Consider the following 21,062-nt stretch of genomic DNA (forward strand, 5'->3'; position numbering starts at 1 on the left):
CAAGATTTAACCCAATCAATAGAATAAAGAAAGAAAAAAATCAAGCACACCCACAAAAACACAAGAATTTAAGTGGTTCAGTCTTTTGATGACTTACTTCCACGGGCACAGCAATAGAGAAAAATCCACTAAGAGAAAAAATCAGGATATTACAAGAACAGTCTCAAACTCATAACCCTTATCCCACGTACACCTAAATCACTCTCTCTAAATCTAGGTGATTATTATTCTTTAACCCATAGGGTCCTTTTATAGTGCCAAATACAATAACCTTATCCTAATATAATTAGGAATTGTTATTCTAGGCTAACTAGATTTAAAGAGTATTTTATAAGATATATTAATTTAATTAGAATTAAACAATCCTAATTAAATCACAATTCAAGACTATCCTAACAGACTTCCTTGTATGAACTTGCTACATTCCGTTTTTTCCCCTTCACGTTGTTCATCATTAGGTCATCCAGTATTGTTGACTAACCTTCCCCTCGGGTGGTAAACTTGTTTCACCTTTAGTCTTTTCCCATCCAAACTAATCCTTGAGCCGTATCGAATGGCTTTCAACATTTCTGTCTCATGCTTGAATCAAACAAAGGCATAATTACTGCCTCTATTTCGCTTTCCTTGAGGGATGAAAACATCAACCACCACACCAAACTCGTCGAAGCTTGCCTTCACTTCTCTCTATGATAGTCGATGACTGATGTTATCAACAAAAACAATGAACAAGCTTTTTCTCCACCTCTCCAAAGACCAAGATGACCCCTATAGCATCTACCATCAACCCTCCTAGGCTCTCTCCTATCGCTCCGCTCATGACACTAATTATGATCTACATTTTCATAATTACTGTCAGCATTTTAACATTGATGCTTGTTTGTTCAGATATTCTTGAAGAAGAATTTCATTTTGCAGATGACCACAGATGAACCTGAATTGTCATATAATGTTAATCTGAACTTGATTGCTTAGATAATCACCAGGCTGCTGAGGCGAATTATGAACTACTTGCTAGTGCTAAGGCATATTTTATAGAACTATAAACCTTTCTATTACTCTGCAAAGCGCTAGCTCCTGAGATACACGTCATTTGACCAATTAATTCACTCTAAAAAGAAGGAAATGTAAAGCAAATATTACTGTCAGCAACTAGGTATTTTTCTTTGAATTAGATTTAAAAGGGTTCACAACGTTTTTAAAATTTTGATGGCTCACATCGGCAATATAAGATCTGATCAAAGTAACAATATCAGGAATACGAACAAGTCCCGACTCTCAATCATGTAGACGTGAAGTAACTAAGAACTCCGAATGGAAGTGATAATATTATTGAACTGTCAGAACTATTTTGATTTTTTTTAAGTTCCTAAACTCTGGATTTTTGTGAATCAACGCATACTTTGTTCTTCCGTTTCTTTATTCCAACTCTTTCTTTCCTTTATATTCCTCGTATAAAACATAACAAAAAACCACTGGGCACAAAACAAAAGTTAGCTAGGAGATGACCATGAAAATACAAATGCATTGTCATCAATATTATGAGCATATGTAAACATAGGATTTTCAGCTTCGTAAGTACAAAACAATCATCACATTTGTAGCATCACTCACCCCTCTGTAAAAATTAAGATTAATGGAAACGGAACAGGAATCATCATCTGACAGAAGGAAACTTGAATAAGGTCACCATATATCCAACTTCATAATATGAAATCATCATACAAAAAGAAATGTGCATACTAAACTACAGAATCTGAGTTAACTCTGTGTGCCTGGTCGAGCTGGTCCCAAATAGTTTGTTACTAATCCCATGATAGCAAACCTGATATCCAGACATAAAAGTAAAATTAGTTATAAAATCAAATGAGTGAATATAAATTCAAGTAAGATAACCAGAACATTCCATATAAAACATGGGGGAAAAGGAAAAAAAGGTGAAACACTGCCTAAATTAAGAAACATACTTAAACTAATAAAATGATCTCCACAAACATTAAATAGAGATGCAGATAATGGAGATATCATCAAGTCAAAGAATTCTTCTCAAAGGAACCCTGAGCCAGTTTGCAGAAATGAGGTAGAAAGAGAAGGAAATCAAAGGCAAACTGGTGTTTCCCATAGAAACATCTGCCTAAACATTGAATAAGGGAGCAGATAATTGAGATTTCATTAAGTCAAAAAGCTCTCAAAGAACCTACGACAGTTCATAGAAATGAGGCAAAAGAGAAAAAGAACTGAGGCAAACTGGCTTTTCCCATAGAAGTTCAAAGAAGAATGATCCAAGTCAATTATAAAAGGTTACACAAGAAGTTTGAGAGAAACCAATATCAAAGCCAATACAGCTTATTAGGTGATCTGCTCAACAAAGGAAGCCTAACCCCAAATAAACTAATGTAGAATTACTTGAAGAAAGTCCAGATAAAAAACAAGCAACACATAAGGCTTCATCCAACTACAAGAACTGAGTTATACCAGAGAAAACACCACGAGTAATGCCCCCTTTTCTTTCTCTAGAGCATAACCCCTCTTCTCAGAAATGCTTTGGAATGCCCAGAATCCTTAAACTGCCACCTATATCACTTAGTTACCTAGCGTGCCTTCCTTAGTGGAAATTCTTATGCTACCACCTCATACTTCATCAGTGAAAGTTTTATTCTCTAATTGATGTTTGTTGAAGTCAACATAGTATGCCACAAAAAGAATGAGATGGCAGTGTAAGAAACTTCCATTGACAAAGGGGCAAGCGGCAGTTTAGGAAACAGCATCAGTCCAAGGATGGTCTGGTTAAGAATAGGTGCATTTAGCGATCAAGGGACAGAAATAGCCAAGATTTTACAAATACCCCCGAATATATCTTTAGTAGAAGTAAAACATTTCCACCAAAACAGGACAGGAGATAATCAGATGAAATAGACAGCAAAGGAAATTACAATCACATGGAATGATCATTTTACAACTCCAGCAGTCCAAAAAAACAAGTCACAGAAGTTGCTCCTATGCTGCTGTGAATCACAAAACTTACTCTTACTACCCAATTATTGTCGGATCCAATAGAACTCCTAATTAAAATCCCTAAATCTAACCTAAAAATAATACAGTGATATATTTATTATTGTTGTTAATATTGCAAATACAGAGGGAGCTGGATTTAAATTTTTTTTTTTTAAAAAAAGGAGAGTTAAGTAACTAACATCATAGCCATAGAAATCTGCTTGAGATCGTTCTCGACGTTCCTCATATTCGCCAGTGATTGGGCGCAGAATATGATTGCTAGCCACGAGCTCAGCTTGTACTGAAACAAATAATAATAAGAAAATAAAATCAGCTGAAATTTTTATCTAAAAAGTTTAGAAAAAATAAAACGATGTTGTTCAACTTCAAGTTCAGAAGACAGGTCGCCAGAGAAGGAAGTACCCTGAACATTACGCCCGCGATGCCGAAAACCACGGCAATAAAACCGGAATAATCGACGGGGAGATCTTGAGGCGACATCGGCTGCGCCACAAAGGGCTTCGCCGCCGACGGTTGTCTCGGGTCGTTGACCGACGCTGAATTGTTATTGTGTGACGACATCTCTGATCTCTCTTTCCTTGTAACGGTTTTTCCTCTTATGTGGAGTTTTGGATCCTATTTAACTGAGATGAGCGCAGCAGGCGAATCGGGTCTCGCCACGTCAAAAATGCCGCCAGTCTAGCCCTTTTTTTTTCTCTCTCAAACCCAAGTAAATATATAATCAAGTTGGAATAATAACAATATTTAAAACATTTTGATACGAATTCGGAAAATAATTTAAAATTTTAATTAAATATTTATAAGATTTAAGTGTGTTATTAAATAATAAGATTTACATTAAGATATCTAATAAATAATGAGTACTGTATCTGTTCACATTTTTAATTTTTAAATAAACGAAGTTAAAATTTTGTTAATTTTATACTTTTTTATTTGTGAATAAGTTTTTAAGAGAATTATGTTGAAAAAAAATTTTGTTCAAAGAATTAAAAGAACTTTGTATTTATCGACCAAAAATAAGTTGTATGGTCAAATTTAGTTCAATATTTCATTAATCAGAATTTAAAAATATATGTTCAGAAACAATTTGCTAAAAGTTTATGAAGTAAGTTTCAAAATTTAATCACTATTTTGATATAAAATAAAACAAAATTCAAAAATTGATTTTAATGGAATGAATTGAGAGTTTGTATGCAAAATGTTGAAAATTATATAATTATTCATGATTTAACATTCAATTAAAATTATTTACATAACCAGGTCAAGCTGCAATCTGGTTTCAAGCTTCAACACAATAGATACTTAATTAACAAAATAAAAATATTTTATGGTCATTATTAATGCTTAATTTTTGACAAAACATACAACCCACTGACTCTGATTTTGAGCTTGGGCTTGGTCTTGTTAAAGCTGGTCCGGGTAGGACCTGCCATGTTAATCCGGCCCAACGACGCAATGACCTAGGCAAAGCTCTGTAACAACGGCGGGACCGTTATCGAACTGAAACCCTGGACTGGAAGATGGAAACTCCAGAGCCAAAATCACAAAGCTCGAGCTCTTCCCCAATGCCACCTTCATCTCTGGCAAGGCAATGGAGAATAGCTGCGCAACGCAACCTAAGGAACCAATGGTCCAAAATGGCCTCTAACCGCCAACAATGGCTCTCTTCTTCCTCTTCTGCCAGAACTCACGCTACTTCTCTCGTCAACGCTTATTTATCCCAAAAGTAAAAACCCCAATTTTTATTTTTTTTCCAAATTGTTGATTGTATATCTTCCTCTTTTTCTCTTTTTTTTTTTTGTTAATTTGATTTTTTGGATTATGTTAAACTCAGATACATGCCTTTGATGGAGCTCGGTGCTTTAAAGGATATGCCAGATATTCGAAATAAAGCTTCTTTCAAGTTATTTGAGCAGCAAGTATGCTATTTGTACACCATAGTTTCATTAATTTTGCTCTTTCATTTCCTTTTCAGTTAAATCATGTTAATGTTTCATTTTAAGGACAAGAAAGAGGTGATCTGGCTGTAGCTTGAGTTTTATGAGTTTTTCTATAAGCCTATCTGTGACTTGGTGTCGCGTACTCCGTTTGTGAATGAAATTTAGTTGTTTTGGTTTTATAAGCAAAATATAATGAATTTAAAAAAAAAAACATATTTCACCCATAGAAATTGTTGGTATGAGAAACATGTAAAATATCCTTTCACATTTACAGTAGTTTAGTACTGATGAAATATCTTTCTTATAGGAGCTTCATCGCAGCAAAGTTTTGTCATCTTACAAGGACATGGTATGTAATTGTTATGACTTTACTAAATGCATCTTACTGGAGTATGCCTATAACATCTAAGGTTCCAAAATAACAACTGTCTGGTATTCACATATGTTTAATCAACCTTGACAGTTTCTATGTGTTGTATCAAACATCCATTGTTACATATCTATGCTAAAAAAGTGTAAATGCATGTACTTACATTCACACACACACACACACACTTATGTATAGTCTTAACTGCACTTTAATTCAAAGTTGTTGGAAGCGTGTTATAGCTGCTAATTTGCTAGGAACTGCTAAACTTTGGTTGTGATCTCAACTCCACTGGCTAAACATCTGGGACAGTCTTTACTGTCGTTCTCTGTTTTGTGCAACTGTATTTGCCCTTTTTCTGGTGATAAGTTTTCTGCAGGTGGCTGTTGTAATGCATATGGTCGATGCTAGTAAATCCGTGAGATCTTTTCTCAAAGTAGCCAGTAGTAGTTCACTTGTACAATTTTCTAGCTCTAGTGAGGATATTAATGACACTGGTGATTGTGGTGGGATTGCAGTCTTCAGATTTTGGTCAATCTCTCCTTTTGGTATGGCTTTAATCAGAATTCATTGATGCTACATATAGCTTTTGTGGAGTTGCAGGATTGTATAACCATGCAAATATTCAAAATTAAGACCATCAGCATTTATGTATTTCATGGAAAAACATCAGTCTTATATAATGGGAGATAATATTGTTCATACTTTTCCATGTCACTGTTAAGGGCTCGTTCTTTTTATTGAGTGCATATGAATTTTTCAAATTAATTCTTGAGCATGGTTTTAAAGTAAATTTAGACTAAGTTTTCAAAGAGAAGGTATAAGGTATGAAAAAAAAAATGAGAATGAGGATAAGTGATCAACCCCAACAATCTTAGATTTGTATACTTATTTTTTTGAAAAGAGATTTGTATACTTATTGAAGCTTAATCTTTATATATTGGATTGTATCATTACTAGAATCATGCAAAGCCATACAAGATAGTGTTTGTCATTGAAATTGCAGGTTAATTTGGTAATCTGAGACACTTCATAATATTATATGCATGAGTTTATATATATACAGTTCATTTGGGTAATTATGATCTTGGAATGATCTCAGAAAAATTAGCTGAAGAGCTCAGTCAGATGTTTAAGTTGGAACTAAGTTTGAAGGTATATGGAATGGCCTTTTTCTACAATACATACAACCTGTACATGATTCGAATGTGTTTTCTATCATGTTTCTTTGTCAGTGTTGCTATCCTTTATATCCTGCATTACCTTTTGCATTGCACAGCGGTTTCTTCTATTAGAGTTACTGTCTATTGGCTGTGAAGTTTCACAAGTCAATCGGTTGTGCTGGTCTGATGAGCTTTACCCTGGAGAATTTAGTGATCTGAAAGTATGCAACTTGTATTCTGAAGAAACATCTGAGCCAGTCCATCCAAGACTGAAGGATTGCAAATTTGATATGCCAGCTTTTCAATGCAATCGTCATCCAGACCATGAAATCTTGCAGGTGCTGATCCATTATACTAATTAATATGTTGAAAATACATAGACCCATTTGTCTGTGCTGTATAAGGTCTCTTTGAAGCAGTAGCATCCACTAGCTAAAAGATCACAAATAGGTCAGTTGCTATCTTCATGATGCACCCTTGCACCTCCAATGCAACCTAGCAAAATTATAGATGTTCTTTTGTTGTATATTGTGTACCGTGCATAAGTGCTTCAGCATCCAGTAGCAATAGAGGGGGCACAGAAAGATTTGCTGGTTTTTGGAGGTGCAACTTGAAATCGTTGCCTACACTTCTAAGCATGAATAAATTCTAGAAGTTGCAGAGTTTCCCGTTTCTTGGTAAATAGAAGTGAACATGCCAAAACACTGAGATGTTTACAGACCCATGGACTGACTCTCCACTATGGATCAAAAACTAAATCCAGAGCTTAGGATTTAATAACTGGTTTTAGCTCATATTTTATGGTGTTTAATATAGTGCAGGTCTTGTATGTGCTGCAGGGATTGAAACACTTTGCTTGAATAATAAGTGAAGGTTTTTTCCTTTTTTTGTCTTTTTCTTTCGTTGCCCCCTCTTTGCTGTTTCTAGTGATAGTTCAACTATACCTCAAATGCAATTTTTTGTCCATTTGTGGATGTTGATTATTGGAGAGTAGTGGAGAAGCTATACTCCATTGTCAAGTAGGAGATTAAATCCAAATCCTCTTTATTAGATCCTAAAAGCTAGCATGCAACATTCTTTGGAGTTAAATGTTTCTTATTAATGTAATCAATAAATAAATATTAAAGCTAACCATTCTAATATCTCTAGTTTTCACTGCAGGTGTATATTACAACCTGGCTTGCAGAGGTGAACATAGATGGTCATAGGTAATTATGGAATTTGAGAGTAACTTTTCCATCATTGTTCATGCACATGCCCATGGAAGCTTGCATACAGTTCCCATTGTAAACACGCATGAACTAGATATGTTACTTCCATACTGGTACAAAAGTTTTAATATTCTTTTTTAATTTTTTTCCTTACCAGGGTGGATGAAATATTTGCAGTGATTGGGGAGGAAATACATATTTCCCTCTCATAAACTCCTTATGTTGTCTAAGAACCATCAGAATAGTTAGCATACCAATCCTTTTGTGCAATATTTGAAGCTCAACCTTGAATATGGTAGGTGCCATGAAAGAAGAATTAGTCTGCTATTTAGTTCTAACACATAAGTTGTTCCACCAGAATATTGCACAAGAAGTTCAAATGCTATGGGGTACATACTTAGTGAAGCACGGGTGGAGGCATTTTCCTGACAGATGCATGTAAGAGCAAATGATTTTCAGAGGGCTGATTGGCTAAATCAAATTATCTTTAATTGTATCAGTCTTTCTTGTTCATTTTTTATACGTGTGAACCTCTGGCCCTCCCCTATCAGAGATTCAAGCCAAGGACCGACAAATTCAAAATCTCAAGTTTGCTTTAATTGTTTAATTCCTCAATTAGCTGCACAAAACCAAAAATTCAAACCATGTCGTATTGTTATCAGTGAACATTTGATTAATTGGGTGACGATGGTAGCGGACAAAGGTCCAATTTAAATATGGATATGATAGATTGATAGATAGATAGGTGGAGTTAGGGTCAAGATTAAGGTTGGTTTAAGTAGGAATCAAATCAAGGTTGGCTTAGGTTTGGACATTTTCATGTTAAAGTTGTTAACACCTGAATGTCGTTGCAGGTTTGAATATTGATAGTAAAATATACGAAAAAAGAATTCCAACTCTTTGATACAACCACAGAAACCAAAATCCTTGAGCAGCAATATAAATATTTTAAACTGCATACATTGCTGAAACTCGAAAAGAAATTCTTTTTTAAGATTTTAATTCATGATTATTACTGAATTGTTTTCTGTGCATCTAAAATGATTCTCGGTTTCTTTTTTTGTCCAAATTTACTATGGTTTCTCAGCCTTTACCATGAACTTGTTTCGCTAACGAACACAACAGAAAAATACGTAGGTTGAAGAAAAGTTGTCCTTTGTCACCAAATTATAATATATTTTCCTTCTAAATGACTTAAATAATCACAATTTTGCTTTCAATACATAATGGCATTTGAAGGTATAAAAATTACAATTTCTACATTGAACCAAGCCCATTTCACCACACAACTTCTAAATTTTAACTTCTCCTCAATTAAAGGCATGAAATGAAATTATTAACATAAAAGTGTGCTTTCCGAAAGCCAATAACGTGGACAGCCTTGACCATTTTCTTTACTGTTAATTCACGAGGCAAAGAGAAAGAATGCATCACCAGTACCAAATATATAATTGAAACAGAGAAATAGCCTAAACTAAAATTCATAGCTTATATAACCCATTCAAGGCTTCGGCTCATTATATTGTAAACATCAGCAATTCCTAAACCCCAGCCCCTTTCTGTCTGAGAGAGGAAAGAAGAGAAGAGGAGAAAGGTGAAACCCTTTACTTATGAATGGAACGCATCCAAAGGCTTAATAAATACATTTAATTACCTGAAAATTCAGCTATCTGTTGAAAAATCAGAATGCTCTTCTGTTCTCCCCATTTACCGAAAAATCACGGGGCACCTCACTTCTCTCAAGATTTTCAAACAAGTATACAAAGACCAACTTATATTTCTCAAGAATATGACATCAATGGCCTACACTGAAAAGATCTAAGATCCTCCATTGCTATTAAGGAGACATTCTTCTCCTACATTTCCATTTGTGTGGTTCAATTATGAGCAAGTGCCAATATTTAAGTTGGAAGAAATTGGACCAGAGAGGCATGAGGGATAAGAAGACAATTGGCCAAAAAAGAGGGAAAAATCAATTAATTAATGATCAAAGTGAAAGACATTGTACCCTATCAGGGAGATTCCTGGGCATCGGTAGTGCAGTAACATATCTCCGAGGGAAGAATTTGTGAGCACTCACAATTGCATCAGAGGATGATGAGGCCTCTGCCCCGTCAGCTTGCCCCCGGCCATGAAACTTGGCAAAACGATTGATGACAGAAAACTTCTCTAGATCCTGACATTCCACTCTTAAGTCCAAGATTGAGGCTCTCTTGTCCAGACTGCATAACAATGAGGAAAGATTACAAGACAAGACAATTGGATTAAGCATAACAAGAGCTTAGGGCAAAACAACCAATGGGGGCAACCAAAGGAATGAAAATATCCTAAAAAGTAAACAAATAAATAGAGGCCCAGTCCAACATAATTCAAATCAAAGCAAAAAAATCTCCTTTTAAGAATAGTAAATCAATCCACCTGGCTTCACTCTTTTTTACAAAGCTCACAGCAAATACTAAACTGCAACTTAATAACAGTTTGTACATTCTAATAGAACCAAAAATCACACAAATTTCCTTTAGGGCCCAGCAGCTTTCAAATGTTATATTTCCTAGTTAACCAAGTATTTATCTATAAGTCATAACCTTAATTGATCCTATCAAACAAGCAACTTTACATACTAGAACATAATAGAAGAACAACAAAAGAAAACATCTTAGAAGAACAGTAATCATCCTGCAGCTAAAACCATCTCCTACGATTTTAATTAAAATGGAGGCTTATAATTATATGATGCGTGAAAAATAAGTATCAGCCCATACTTTCAACAGGCAGAATGCTCCTCAATCTCAAATCCAAAGGATTATAGAGCCTATGCTGGGGAAATACTAAGAACAGAAATGCGAAACTAATACTATCCGTGGATGTGACAAGTAGATCATTCAGTGTAACTCTGCTCATATCAGCCTCATTACCAACAAATTAACGGACATTATAACACCTTGACACCCCTAAGACAACAATATAATCAAACTTAATGGGTGGCCTGTAAGGGGAAGTTCTTACCATGAAACATTGAAATTCAAGATCCATAAACAACTTGAAGGGTCACATTAATAGCAATGTTAAGAAAGACTAGCAGAAGACGAGATTATGCATAAATATATTGGTAAAACTAAACGTCAGTTTACCTCTGTAAATCGTTTTCCAGCTTCTTTGCTCTGCTGATAAACTCTTCTGCAGCCTTTAAGATGGACTGATTACCATTTCTCTCTGACATCTTAAACTTTTCAGAGATGCTAAAAGCAAATTGTCAAAAAAAATATATTAAAAGATAGTAAAGCTTACTAACAACAATGATTCTCCGATGAGAGCCAGGAAAAACACATTTACAAGTTCTTACATGCTTTCACAGTCAGCAGGAACAGCAGTATCACTTTCAGGTATATATGCTGTGCTGCATGCATCTCCTAAGGCTGATCTGGCAACAAAATAGGCCACAGTCTCATAGTTTTTACTAGCATCTGCAGAAAGAACTACTCTTGAAGGAGCACAGAGTAGTTGCTGCATAAGATGTGTTGTCAAGATAAGCCTTCTTTTCGATCTTAGCACTGGCGGCCAATCTTCAATCATTTCAGGTTCATCTTCAACCTGTGATTATATCAATGTCCTTAAGCTAAGACCATCCGAGTTCTAAGAACGAATAACATAAGATCAAAGTAAGACAGTTGAACACTGAACATACCTTCTCAATCAATCGATTTGCTGCATGGGCCCATCCCACCTCTGCCACACTGTGATTAACAGAAAACTTCAATATAATTCCAAAAACAACGAAAAGCATAACAGCAGTGAGAGAAAAGTCAAGATGGCAACTATTTTTTGCATATTCGCAAATTATTCTTGGGAAACTTTTTAGTGGTTTTGGTCATTGAAATGTATACTGTTAAAAGTAATTGCAGCAAATGGTATACTTATTCCAATCACCTTATGTTCTGAGGCCTTTGAGAACCCTGTGTCATTTCTCTATGCCATGGTAGAAGCTCAAATGTCATACTTTTACGCTTCTTTGCTCTCACAACAACCAAATTCTGATTTGCAATATCAGGAGGCAGCGAATGAGGGGAGATGTGCTCACTTGGTATCAGCATGAGGTTTGAGCTTTGCTGGGCATTATCCAGCTGACTAGTATCAGCAGCAGCATTAACCTGCTCACTTGAATGAAAAGCATGCAGACTGTCAGAAGACGGCCTACCAACAATGAAGGGTTTTTCTGTAGCCTTCAGCATGGCAATTTTGCGAGCATCATATATAGGCAACATCTGCCCATTTTTAAATGTCCCATACCGATCAAACCAGGATGGAGCCATCTGAGGACTGATCTGAGAGTGTTCACCCCTGAGATTAGCAGCTGAATTATTACCATTAGGGAAATGCTGGGAATCATTCCGAGCAAATGCCAGGATATCATTAGAAGATAAATGTGCCTCACGGTTATCTCCAGTGCTTGATGAAAATCTTAGCATCTTAGGATCCCCAGAAGGAACTAATGGACGATTAATTGGAGTATCTCTCATCATAGTATCAGATCCATAAGATAACTGCTCTGCTCCTTGAGAACTTTCCTGCTGCTGAGCATCCAAAACAGAGTCTGGACCTTTAAATCTTTTGACACTCCTACTACTTGGATCAGTCTCTGTATTTTTCATGGCCTGCACCTGATGCAACAATGAATAGTTCTGATGTACAGCACTATTGGGACTTAAAGAACGGCCAAAAGCTTCAATGTCTCTTTGTGTAATTGCAGGATTTTGGCTGGCATCATTCTCAGGCAATACCTGCTGGGCTTTTGCTGGTTGCTCTTCTCCAACAAAGCTTTGTGGTTTAGCAGAGCCTGCAGGAAACCCAGATTGGCCACTCACTCCAGCCCGGGCAATTTGATCATCTAGCTTCTTTATTCCAGGAAGAGTTGTTTCTGAGTTAATATTTGACTGAGGGTGGGACTTAAAAAAATTTTGCGAGGACCGAGAAGACTGGGCTCCCAATAGATGTTGTGGGGCTGAGACATTGGTCCATACATTAGGCAACATTTTGGTAAAAGCACCTTGCTGTAAAGATTCAGATGGAGCAGAAGGTTGGTAAGCTGGCATAGCCTCCAACACTGGAAACTGCTGGCCTGGGTCCCGCGCATGGTTTTGGTTGCTACTACTTGGCCGAGAAGTCTCTGAAGAAGAAGCAAGGTCATTATCTGGAGCAATTTTGGGTATGTGAGGCACTGATTTCCTTCCCAATTGACTAGTTTGAGCTCTCTCACAAGAGTCATTGGCCTGCTTCGACTGAGATGCCAACCCACCAAAAGGTGCATTGACTGATTCATTTGGTGTTACCTGACTAGCCACACCAGTAACATGCTGGTTTTGAAGATGACTTTTTAAATAAGGATAATCAGAGGTGAAATCTGCAGAAACATTGCCCTGGATATTACATTGTGAGGCTTTATTGCTGGTTTGACCAGAGACATTTGAAACATTATCCCTAATTTCTCCATGGAGTGGTCCATGACTTGAGGACTGAACAGAAGCTGTTGGACCCAACCATGTCTGACCCTTCCTTCCTACCTCAGAAGAGACATGAACTGAATTTAGAGAATTAACTCCTTGAGGAGAACTCTGAGATGAAATTGCGCGATCTGGAATTGGAAACCTTTGAGATGGGGGACCTAGTTGTAAACCAAAACCTTGAGAAGCAGAAGGCCTATTATGCTGAAACTGGCCCACCGATCCATCAGAAGTTTCTGCATCTGGCATTTCAGATGATTGATTGCGTTCAGAAGAGCTTAAGTGTGTTGCAGTACCACGTTCACTGGGCTGATCGACCTTTTGAAGAAGCTCCAGCATATTTTGACTGTAAATTTGGAATATTCAGCGCCAATGGAAAATAAATAAGGAAAGCAGCATAACAATATAATAAGGAAAGCAGGAGTGTCGGCATGACCAAATATGGGATAAGGTCTAAATTTAACACTCCACTTAGGGTGATGGATCAAATTTACCACTCATCTTTGAACAGGTGCAATTTTACCACCGTACTTTCTAAATTTCACTCAAACTAATCATAAGTCCAAATATTCTTTAAATATTCTTTCATTTCTTAACAGAATATTCTTTTAACATTACTTTTTGACCATTTTTTAACCAAATTAAAAAGTACAATGATAAAATAGTATGCATTCAAAATTGAGTGGCAAAATTTAACCCATCACCCTAAGTAGAGTACTAACTATGGACCTTATCCCACCAAATAAAAATCAGATTTCAACCATGAAATATCAAATGCTGATGAATAAGTTTTTACAATCATAGCTTTTAACAACCCAAAAGAATATTTTTTATAGCTAAGTTAGAATAGCAATAAATTTCAAGCTAAAAATTCAGAACTACAAATATCGAACTACCTCATTGGAGCTGTCCTGTTTGGCACAAAACCACCAAAAGATCTGTCAGGCACAGAATCAGGATTTGAGCTTTTGGAAGGTACCCCATCTACTTGAATGCCAGGAAAACGACCCTAATATACAGAAGAAAATGTTTTAAGTCTTCCAAAGGCCTCATATATTTATTTCAAAAAATAAAAGAAACTATCAGTAGGGGTAAACAGGACAGAGAAAAAACAGCTGGCAAGTTCACACAGTTTACATATATGGCCAAACAAAAAAATCACCTTCTCAGCTTCTGTAGACTCTCCAACAGCATGACCAGTAAACTTTGACTGCCCAAAATATACTTGGTCATGACCTTTCATTCCTTGAGAAACATGTTGGGAGATTGCCTGTGAATGTGTGACACTTTTAGTTCCATAAGACGGCTCAACCTCCATATCCAGATCCCCCATAGGATGATACTGAAATCTACGATTTCCAGAAGGTTTACGACTAACATGAACAGATGACTTCTGTTTTCCTCCCCGTGGATCATTTGCATCCAACCAGACATTGTCTCTTATGCCACCAGTGGAATTATGGTGGGATATGTTTGAGCGAAAACTGTCATTGGAAGTTTCTTTGACATTGGGGTTATCCAAGATTTTTGTTACAGATGCTCCCTTGTCCAAGCAACTATTTCCTGTCGAATCAAAAGTTTGAGGGCCCTTATCCTGATTTTGCTGATATTTTGATGGAACCCTGCTTAGTCCAGAGTTTCCTTTAGAATCAACACTTTTCCAGAGATTAAGATTATTACTGTTTGGAAGTTGCCGGCAGCTCTCCTTGGTGACCCTTGTCATGCCTGAATCTGTAATTGCAGCAAAATTATTCAGATCAGAACCTTCCCTATTTACCTGAGGGCTTCCCAAGCCAGAATTCACATTCCCTGATTCAATATTTGCATCAGGAACAGGATGACCAAGACCAGAACCATGACCTCTCTCCTCATACATGGCACCTTTCTGATCACTATTCTGAGAAGGTTGCAATGAGCTTTCAATATCCTGATTTTTAGATATGGCACCACCACTATGTGATGCAGACTCAATGAAGTTCCAACCATTTGGTTTATTGTGCGGCAGACCACGAGGATTATATACTGCTATGCCTTGTTGGTGACCTGAAATGTTCTTTGGACTTACTTGCATATCTGGAGATTGAGCAACATTTCCAAAGAGTTGAGCACTTTCAGCTACAGGCTTTTGTAGAGGACTGCGATCTAACCATTTGCTTCTTTCTTCTGTTAACTGCTGAACAAATCTCTGAGACAAATCATTCTGCATTCTCCCAGCCTGTTCATTTGCAGTCTGAACTCCCAATTGCTGAACCCCAGGAACACTACAAAAATCAAGATTGATATTGGCATCAGTAGGCATGGGAAAAGGTTTAGAGTTCAGCATCGAGGCATTCTGCAAGTTGTTATCGGCCCAAGCTGATTGCTGTTTGCTGCCATCATTGACAATTGATGATTGCATGCTCCCACTTGGAGGTTCACTATTCTGCACACCCAAACCACTCCACTCTTCCTGTACCCCTATATCATTACTAGATGTTTCTGCTACAGCTGACTGCATGAGAGCACTCCAACTTCCACTTTGCACAGAAGGAAATGGCCCCAAAGAGTCTGTACCATCCAACACTGAGCCCATGCTGGCGCTCTTTCCAAAGATATCCCATACACTGTCATCTGAACCAAACAAAATCTTTTCTTCAGTTGGATCTAGCGTAGCCACATTCGCAGAGGGGGCAGCCTGAATCACTGACTTCTCCAGGGATGTTTCTGATAGACCAAGATGTTCTTGCCTCCCACGAGACTCCTGCATCAGTGCATTTTTTGGCTGGATGGCCATTTGCTGCAAGTTTTCTGAGTGAAATCCACTATTTAAACCTTGACCAGCTGCAGCACCAAACATATTTTTACCTGGATCACCCTGTCTAGAAACTGAAGCTCCATCTTGCAAGCCAACTTGATCTGGAAACATAGCATACTGATTACCGGGAGACGAATTACTACTGGCTGGCACCTGCTGCATTATAGACTTATCCATTTGGACAGAAGAATATTGATATGGATTTCCTCTTGCACCACTGCTAGAGATCCCAAAAAATGATGGATCAACTTGTTGAGGAACCAAACCCATCAAACGCACCTGGCCTTGCTCAGGGGAAAACATAAATCCACTAGAGGATCCCAGCATGGCTGGAGAGGCACCATGCTGTAGCCAATTTGCATTTGGTGTCATGTGCTCAGGCTGCCAGGAATAATTTGTAGCATCGTGGACAGGAACACCATTGATTGGAGCAGGAGAAAGGCTACCTGATCCCTGTTTTACAACAGAGGAAACCTGATTCGCAGAGCTCAACTGCCTTGCTTCCGGTAGCTGAAACTGTGGCTTCTGAAGTTGCTGCCTCTGAAATTCTTGCATTTGCTTCAGCATAGCATTTTGCTGTAATACCTGCACGTCAGTCATCCCCGACTGCTGCCTTGGCAAAGGCTGGATCATGCCAGGATGTTGTCCACTAATTTGCTGTTGCCCCCCAAAAAAATCGTAATTTACTGGAGATTCATTAGATTCCAACCTCAATGAATTTTTCTTATGAAGATCAGGGCCGTTTCCTATCTGTGAATCAAGAGCTGATAAGCCTCTAGATGCTGTATCCACTCCCAAAAAGTTTGTTTCACCCTGCCTTGCCTGGAAAGACTGATGCCCTTGCATATAGCCATTTACAAATGGTGGTTGGTTTTGTGATTGACTTCTGGCAATTTCAGGCCTAAAAGCTGATTGAGTGAAGCTCAGGCCATGCTGCAGGCTTGAAGACTGACCACCATGTCCTCTGTCAGACTCAGCTTTTGACAAAAGAAAATATAATCACGTCAACTAAACGGTGGTTTAGAAGCATCTCACAACAAAAATCGCATTACTATAACTGTTGTAACAAAAGCAATTACAAACTAAACAATAAGATGTCTCAATTATTACCTAATTGATTTACACTGAAATTCTTCAAACTGGAAACAAGAGGCCCACCAACTTGTCGCTGGCTTCCAACCCACAGATTGTTACTTAAACCAGGCCAGGTACCGTCAATGACCTGTGAGTGATGCTGGCCCTGGGACAAACTCTCTTGGCCAAGGAAATTATGGATCCTGTCTCCAACTTCGTTGCCAGGCATAGATAATCCGAGCCACAAATATTCAGCAGCTAAAATTTTGTGAGAAGAAAATTACTACCTACAAGAAATAAGAATTAAGTTAAAGTTTTGACACCCCTGCAATTCCATTAGAAAGCAGACAATCATATGAATTTGACTTCTTTAAATCCAACTGTAATTAGAAACAAACCTCTTCTGGACATTTAAACATTCACCCCAGTTGCCACGTTTCAAAACTCAACCTTATCCTGCATGCATAAAATCCAACATATTATTTGTTTGTGGGAAACAAAAGTTTAGGCAACTATCCCAGCATGAGAAATTTTCCACCTTTCTTTTCTTCGGTTGGGATAGGGAAGGTGTGGTGAGAAGTATAAAATAGTCAAAAAAGTATCCAGCAAACAAATGAAATAGCAGCATGGAACAATAACCTAATATGCTTCAATACAACTTGTTTAATACAAGATATCATAGGTACTTATTAAACCATATAAAATTTGAAAACTAATTTTTGAAATTCAAGGGAGTTTTTAATCTAGGATTATTGAAAATGAATGCAAAACACCTTCAACTCCATATGCAACCAATTTTAGTTAATACAAAAAGCACAAGAAGGGAGCTTACTCTCAATTGTACAAATTTATATCATTATAGTTCTTGAGCAATCATATTATACTTGCTATTTTAAAAGTGACATATCAAAGTCGACATAAACATACCCTGCATCTACAGACTATTGATTTGAAAGCTAGCAGTGCTTTAACTGCGCCTTCATTCTCATATAAAATATTGAAATTAGTGTGGCAGAGCAAAAAAGAATCATGTTAAGGATTATTTTATTTTGGAGGAAAAAATAGAAATAGTTTATTAACATTCATTTTTCCCCTTGCCTAGTAGAACAGAAATTCTTGATGTTCATCGTTTTTCCTTAATCTATTAGTAAAGAAACAACGGTGCCACATTGATAACACAATAACTTCCATTCTCTTGTAGGAAACTTCTATATCATCAATAGTGAATCACAATAATATTGTTTAAGAGGTTCATCCTCCTAAAGAAACATAATATCTTCCATTTTCTAGTATCCTACCGTGCACCCTGAATGGAGCATCCAAATAATGTAGTTTAAGGAAATTCTCTCTTTGAGCAATTATATTTTTGAAATTCGACTCCACAGATCATCCCCAAATCCTAAGCAATCTTACATCCAAAATTATGGCTTTTGAATTAGTCATCTTATGATTCCGATCCTCTTAGCATGTTTGTCATCACCCATATTTAGATATACTAGGTAAGAAAAACTTCAGAACAACTTTCAGTCCCCAAGCTTTCAACTGAAGCCCAAAGAGATATCTCCAAGCACTATCCAAGGAGGGCATTAACTTTATGCCCAGCTAACCCTTAAAATTTCTAATATTTCAACTTGATAGGTACAGTCATAATCAGAGTACAGATGAGTAATCCAACTCTCAAGTACAGGGACCAAGAGCTAAAAAACTGATTAGCTATTGAAGAGTAGCTCATTCTTATTTGCAAGATTATCTTCCAACTGCTGCACAACTCAAGCTAAGAACTTCAGTATCTAGATAGATGCTTCAACCTCAAGTACAAGCAATTAGAGCTTCCATGAAACCCTGTATCATAACCTCCCATCAAAAATCAACATTTTGGCACACTTAATAAGGAATACAAGGTATTATTTGCGCCAAAAGTTGATCAAGTTCCACCTATGCCTCACCAGATATAGAAGTTAAGGGTAAATGAGGTATGAGGATCTCATGAAACATTTACTGAAACTAAAGGAGACAGAAATATATTTCCTGTATGGAGCAAGAAGAACCAAGTAAAGAAAGCTAACCATGCCTTAAATATTCATAATCCACAGACTAGACACCAATGTGAATATCCACACAAACTGTCTTATAAAACCAAGACTCCTTTTCCAACAGTCTAAAATTCTAATACAACAGAAACTCATAAAGCTTGACATCCTCCTCCACTTAACTACTATATGTCAACCATCTCCATTGAAACCAAACCAAAACTATAAATTCACAAATATTTTTACTGTTGTTCAGACTTTAATCAGTGCATGATCCCTTGAGTTCGCAATGCTTATCACACAATGGCTTGACCAAGGAAATAAATTGGAAAAAGAACGATATTTGTGGATACATATTGATCTTAAAGACATTCTTGAATGCCCCCTATAAAAGAGTGCAAGCATTCTGACAGTAAATCTAGTGACACGATTTTACTGTGAATTCATCATAGAAGACAAGTTCTTGTATCACAACCTTTCTTATTTTCTCACTATAGGAATCTAATGGCACAGTTTTCTTCATTTTCTGGTCAATTTATGTTGCATCCTCCCAAATCAACATGAAACAAAAGCTCCATATCATTGAAACTTAATAAAAGGTAAATTGACTAAGTCACTAAACAGATATAAATACCAGAAGCTGGCAGCCTGACAAACCAAATAAATAAAGATCCAGACAGCACATAAGCTAGTAATAACACCAGGTGAGCATCAGCCAAGTGAAAAAGAAAAGGCTACCTAACATTACCAAAAGTAAAAATCAAAAACATCAAAGGCTGCCATAAAGGTCAATGAACTGCAAATATCACAAAAGAGAAAAAAAAAACTCAAGAAGCAGCCAAAGCAAATACTAGATGTGAAGTACAAGCACAAATCCCTTCATAATGAGAAATGCGGGAAACTAAATTAAAAATAAATACAAAAAGATTTGCATAAAAAAGCTTACAACCTTTCACATAGCAGGAAAAGAAAAAGAACTACTATAACTTTTGCTCAATTTAAAATTTTCAATTCTCTCTCGAAAAAAGGCTCTCGGCATCCTCCATTTTCTCAGCAACCAAACAAACGCTGAAACTAAAAAATTCCATAAAAATCTCACATTTCTAACCAAAACCACAAAAGATCGAAACGACAGCAACCAATTCCCATCCCAAAGTAAAACGACAATACAAAAAAGACAAAAGCCCGGGCATAGAATACCAAAGCCCTAGCATAGATTCAGAGCCTCAATATTTTTTTTTCAAAAAATCTAGAGATAGAAAGAAAGAGACATTTAGGGTTTCTAGAGAAAGAGCAGTAGTGGACTTACAGTGAATTGGAGAAAGCCTTTGAAATGGAGCTCGAAAAATCGATCCTTTTAGAGTGTCAAAATTTTGAGAGAAGGGTTAGGGTTTGCATCCGAACGAGATTTTTAGAGAGAGAGAGGGGGGAGAGAGAAATGAGTGTTTTCTTTGAGCTCGAAGAGAGAGAGAGATAAAGTGATCGAAATAGTGCGAAATTTTCAACGAACAGAGGAGCAAAAATGAGGTTCGGATCCGAAGGTGAAGTCTGGAGGAACGAATCCGAGGTTTGGAGTCGAAGCTGAAAGGGAGGGGAGGTTGGAGGGAGAATGGGAACTGGGAGAGTGGGTGAGGGTCGAGAAGCAATTTGGCAGTCCTCTAAGGAGAACCGGCCACGTAGAGAATCACTTGGTGGTGCCCACGCTTGAAGATGTTCTGGCCGTCTGATCTCCATAAAAGTTTTCTTACTTTTTAAATCTTTTTCATCTCAAATTTAATATTTAAATATTAGTAAGAAAAAGGCCTTGATTTAAAATTGTTTTTGTTATTACAAATTAATTTCAGAACTAAATAAATATGAAAATCTAATTTTAAAAATAATCAAATATGAAAAGCTAATTTTGAATATAATTAAGTAATAACTTTTTTGACAAATATTGAATACTATAATTTTAGATACCCTAAAAAAGGAAT

At 36.9% G+C, this 21,062-nt stretch overlaps 3 protein-coding genes across 4 annotated transcripts; 1 reads left to right on the top strand and 2 right to left on the bottom strand.

Annotated features, from left to right (window-relative positions):
• On the bottom strand, window positions 1,503-3,699 carry LOC18604810 (protein Asterix). The gene is made up of 3 exons (XM_018116855.1): window positions 3,415-3,699; window positions 3,192-3,292; window positions 1,503-1,822 (listed from the first exon to the last, which is right to left on the bottom strand). Exons 1-3 carry the CDS (start codon window positions 3,571-3,573, stop codon window positions 1,759-1,761), a joined length of 324 nt encoding a protein of 107 aa, XP_017972344.1. The 5' UTR covers window positions 3,574-3,699; the 3' UTR covers window positions 1,503-1,758.
• On the top strand, window positions 4,441-8,308 carry LOC18604811. Of its 2 annotated transcripts, none has more exons than XM_007037474.2 (8): window positions 4,441-4,738; window positions 4,847-4,931; window positions 5,260-5,301; window positions 5,699-5,867; window positions 6,422-6,474; window positions 6,599-6,820; window positions 7,632-7,690; window positions 7,851-8,308. In XM_007037474.2, the coding sequence occupies exons 1-8, from the start codon at window positions 4,533-4,535 to the stop codon at window positions 7,903-7,905; spliced, it is 891 nt and encodes a 296-aa protein (XP_007037536.2). In that variant the 5' UTR covers window positions 4,441-4,532; the 3' UTR covers window positions 7,906-8,308. The 2 variants fall into 2 exon arrangements, with proteins under 2 accessions (XP_007037536.2, XP_007037535.2); XM_007037473.2 differs by having other exon boundaries at window positions 4,445-4,738; window positions 7,644-7,690.
• On the bottom strand, window positions 9,159-20,704 carry LOC18604812. Its single transcript, XM_007037475.2, has 10 exons — window positions 20,399-20,704; window positions 17,458-17,515; window positions 17,096-17,346; window positions 14,354-16,962; window positions 14,088-14,200; window positions 11,621-13,537; window positions 11,379-11,427; window positions 11,037-11,284; window positions 10,825-10,932; window positions 9,159-9,915 (listed from the first exon to the last, which is right to left on the bottom strand). The coding sequence occupies exons 3-10, from the start codon at window positions 17,286-17,288 to the stop codon at window positions 9,681-9,683; spliced, it is 5,472 nt and encodes a 1,823-aa protein (XP_007037537.2). The 5' UTR covers window positions 17,289-17,346; window positions 17,458-17,515; window positions 20,399-20,704; the 3' UTR covers window positions 9,159-9,680.

The sequence above is a fragment of the Theobroma cacao genome, chromosome 3, assembly GCF_000208745.1.
Source record: "Theobroma cacao cultivar B97-61/B2 chromosome 3, Criollo_cocoa_genome_V2, whole genome shotgun sequence".
In the NCBI taxonomy this organism is placed as follows: Eukaryota; Viridiplantae; Streptophyta; class Magnoliopsida; order Malvales; family Malvaceae; genus Theobroma; species Theobroma cacao.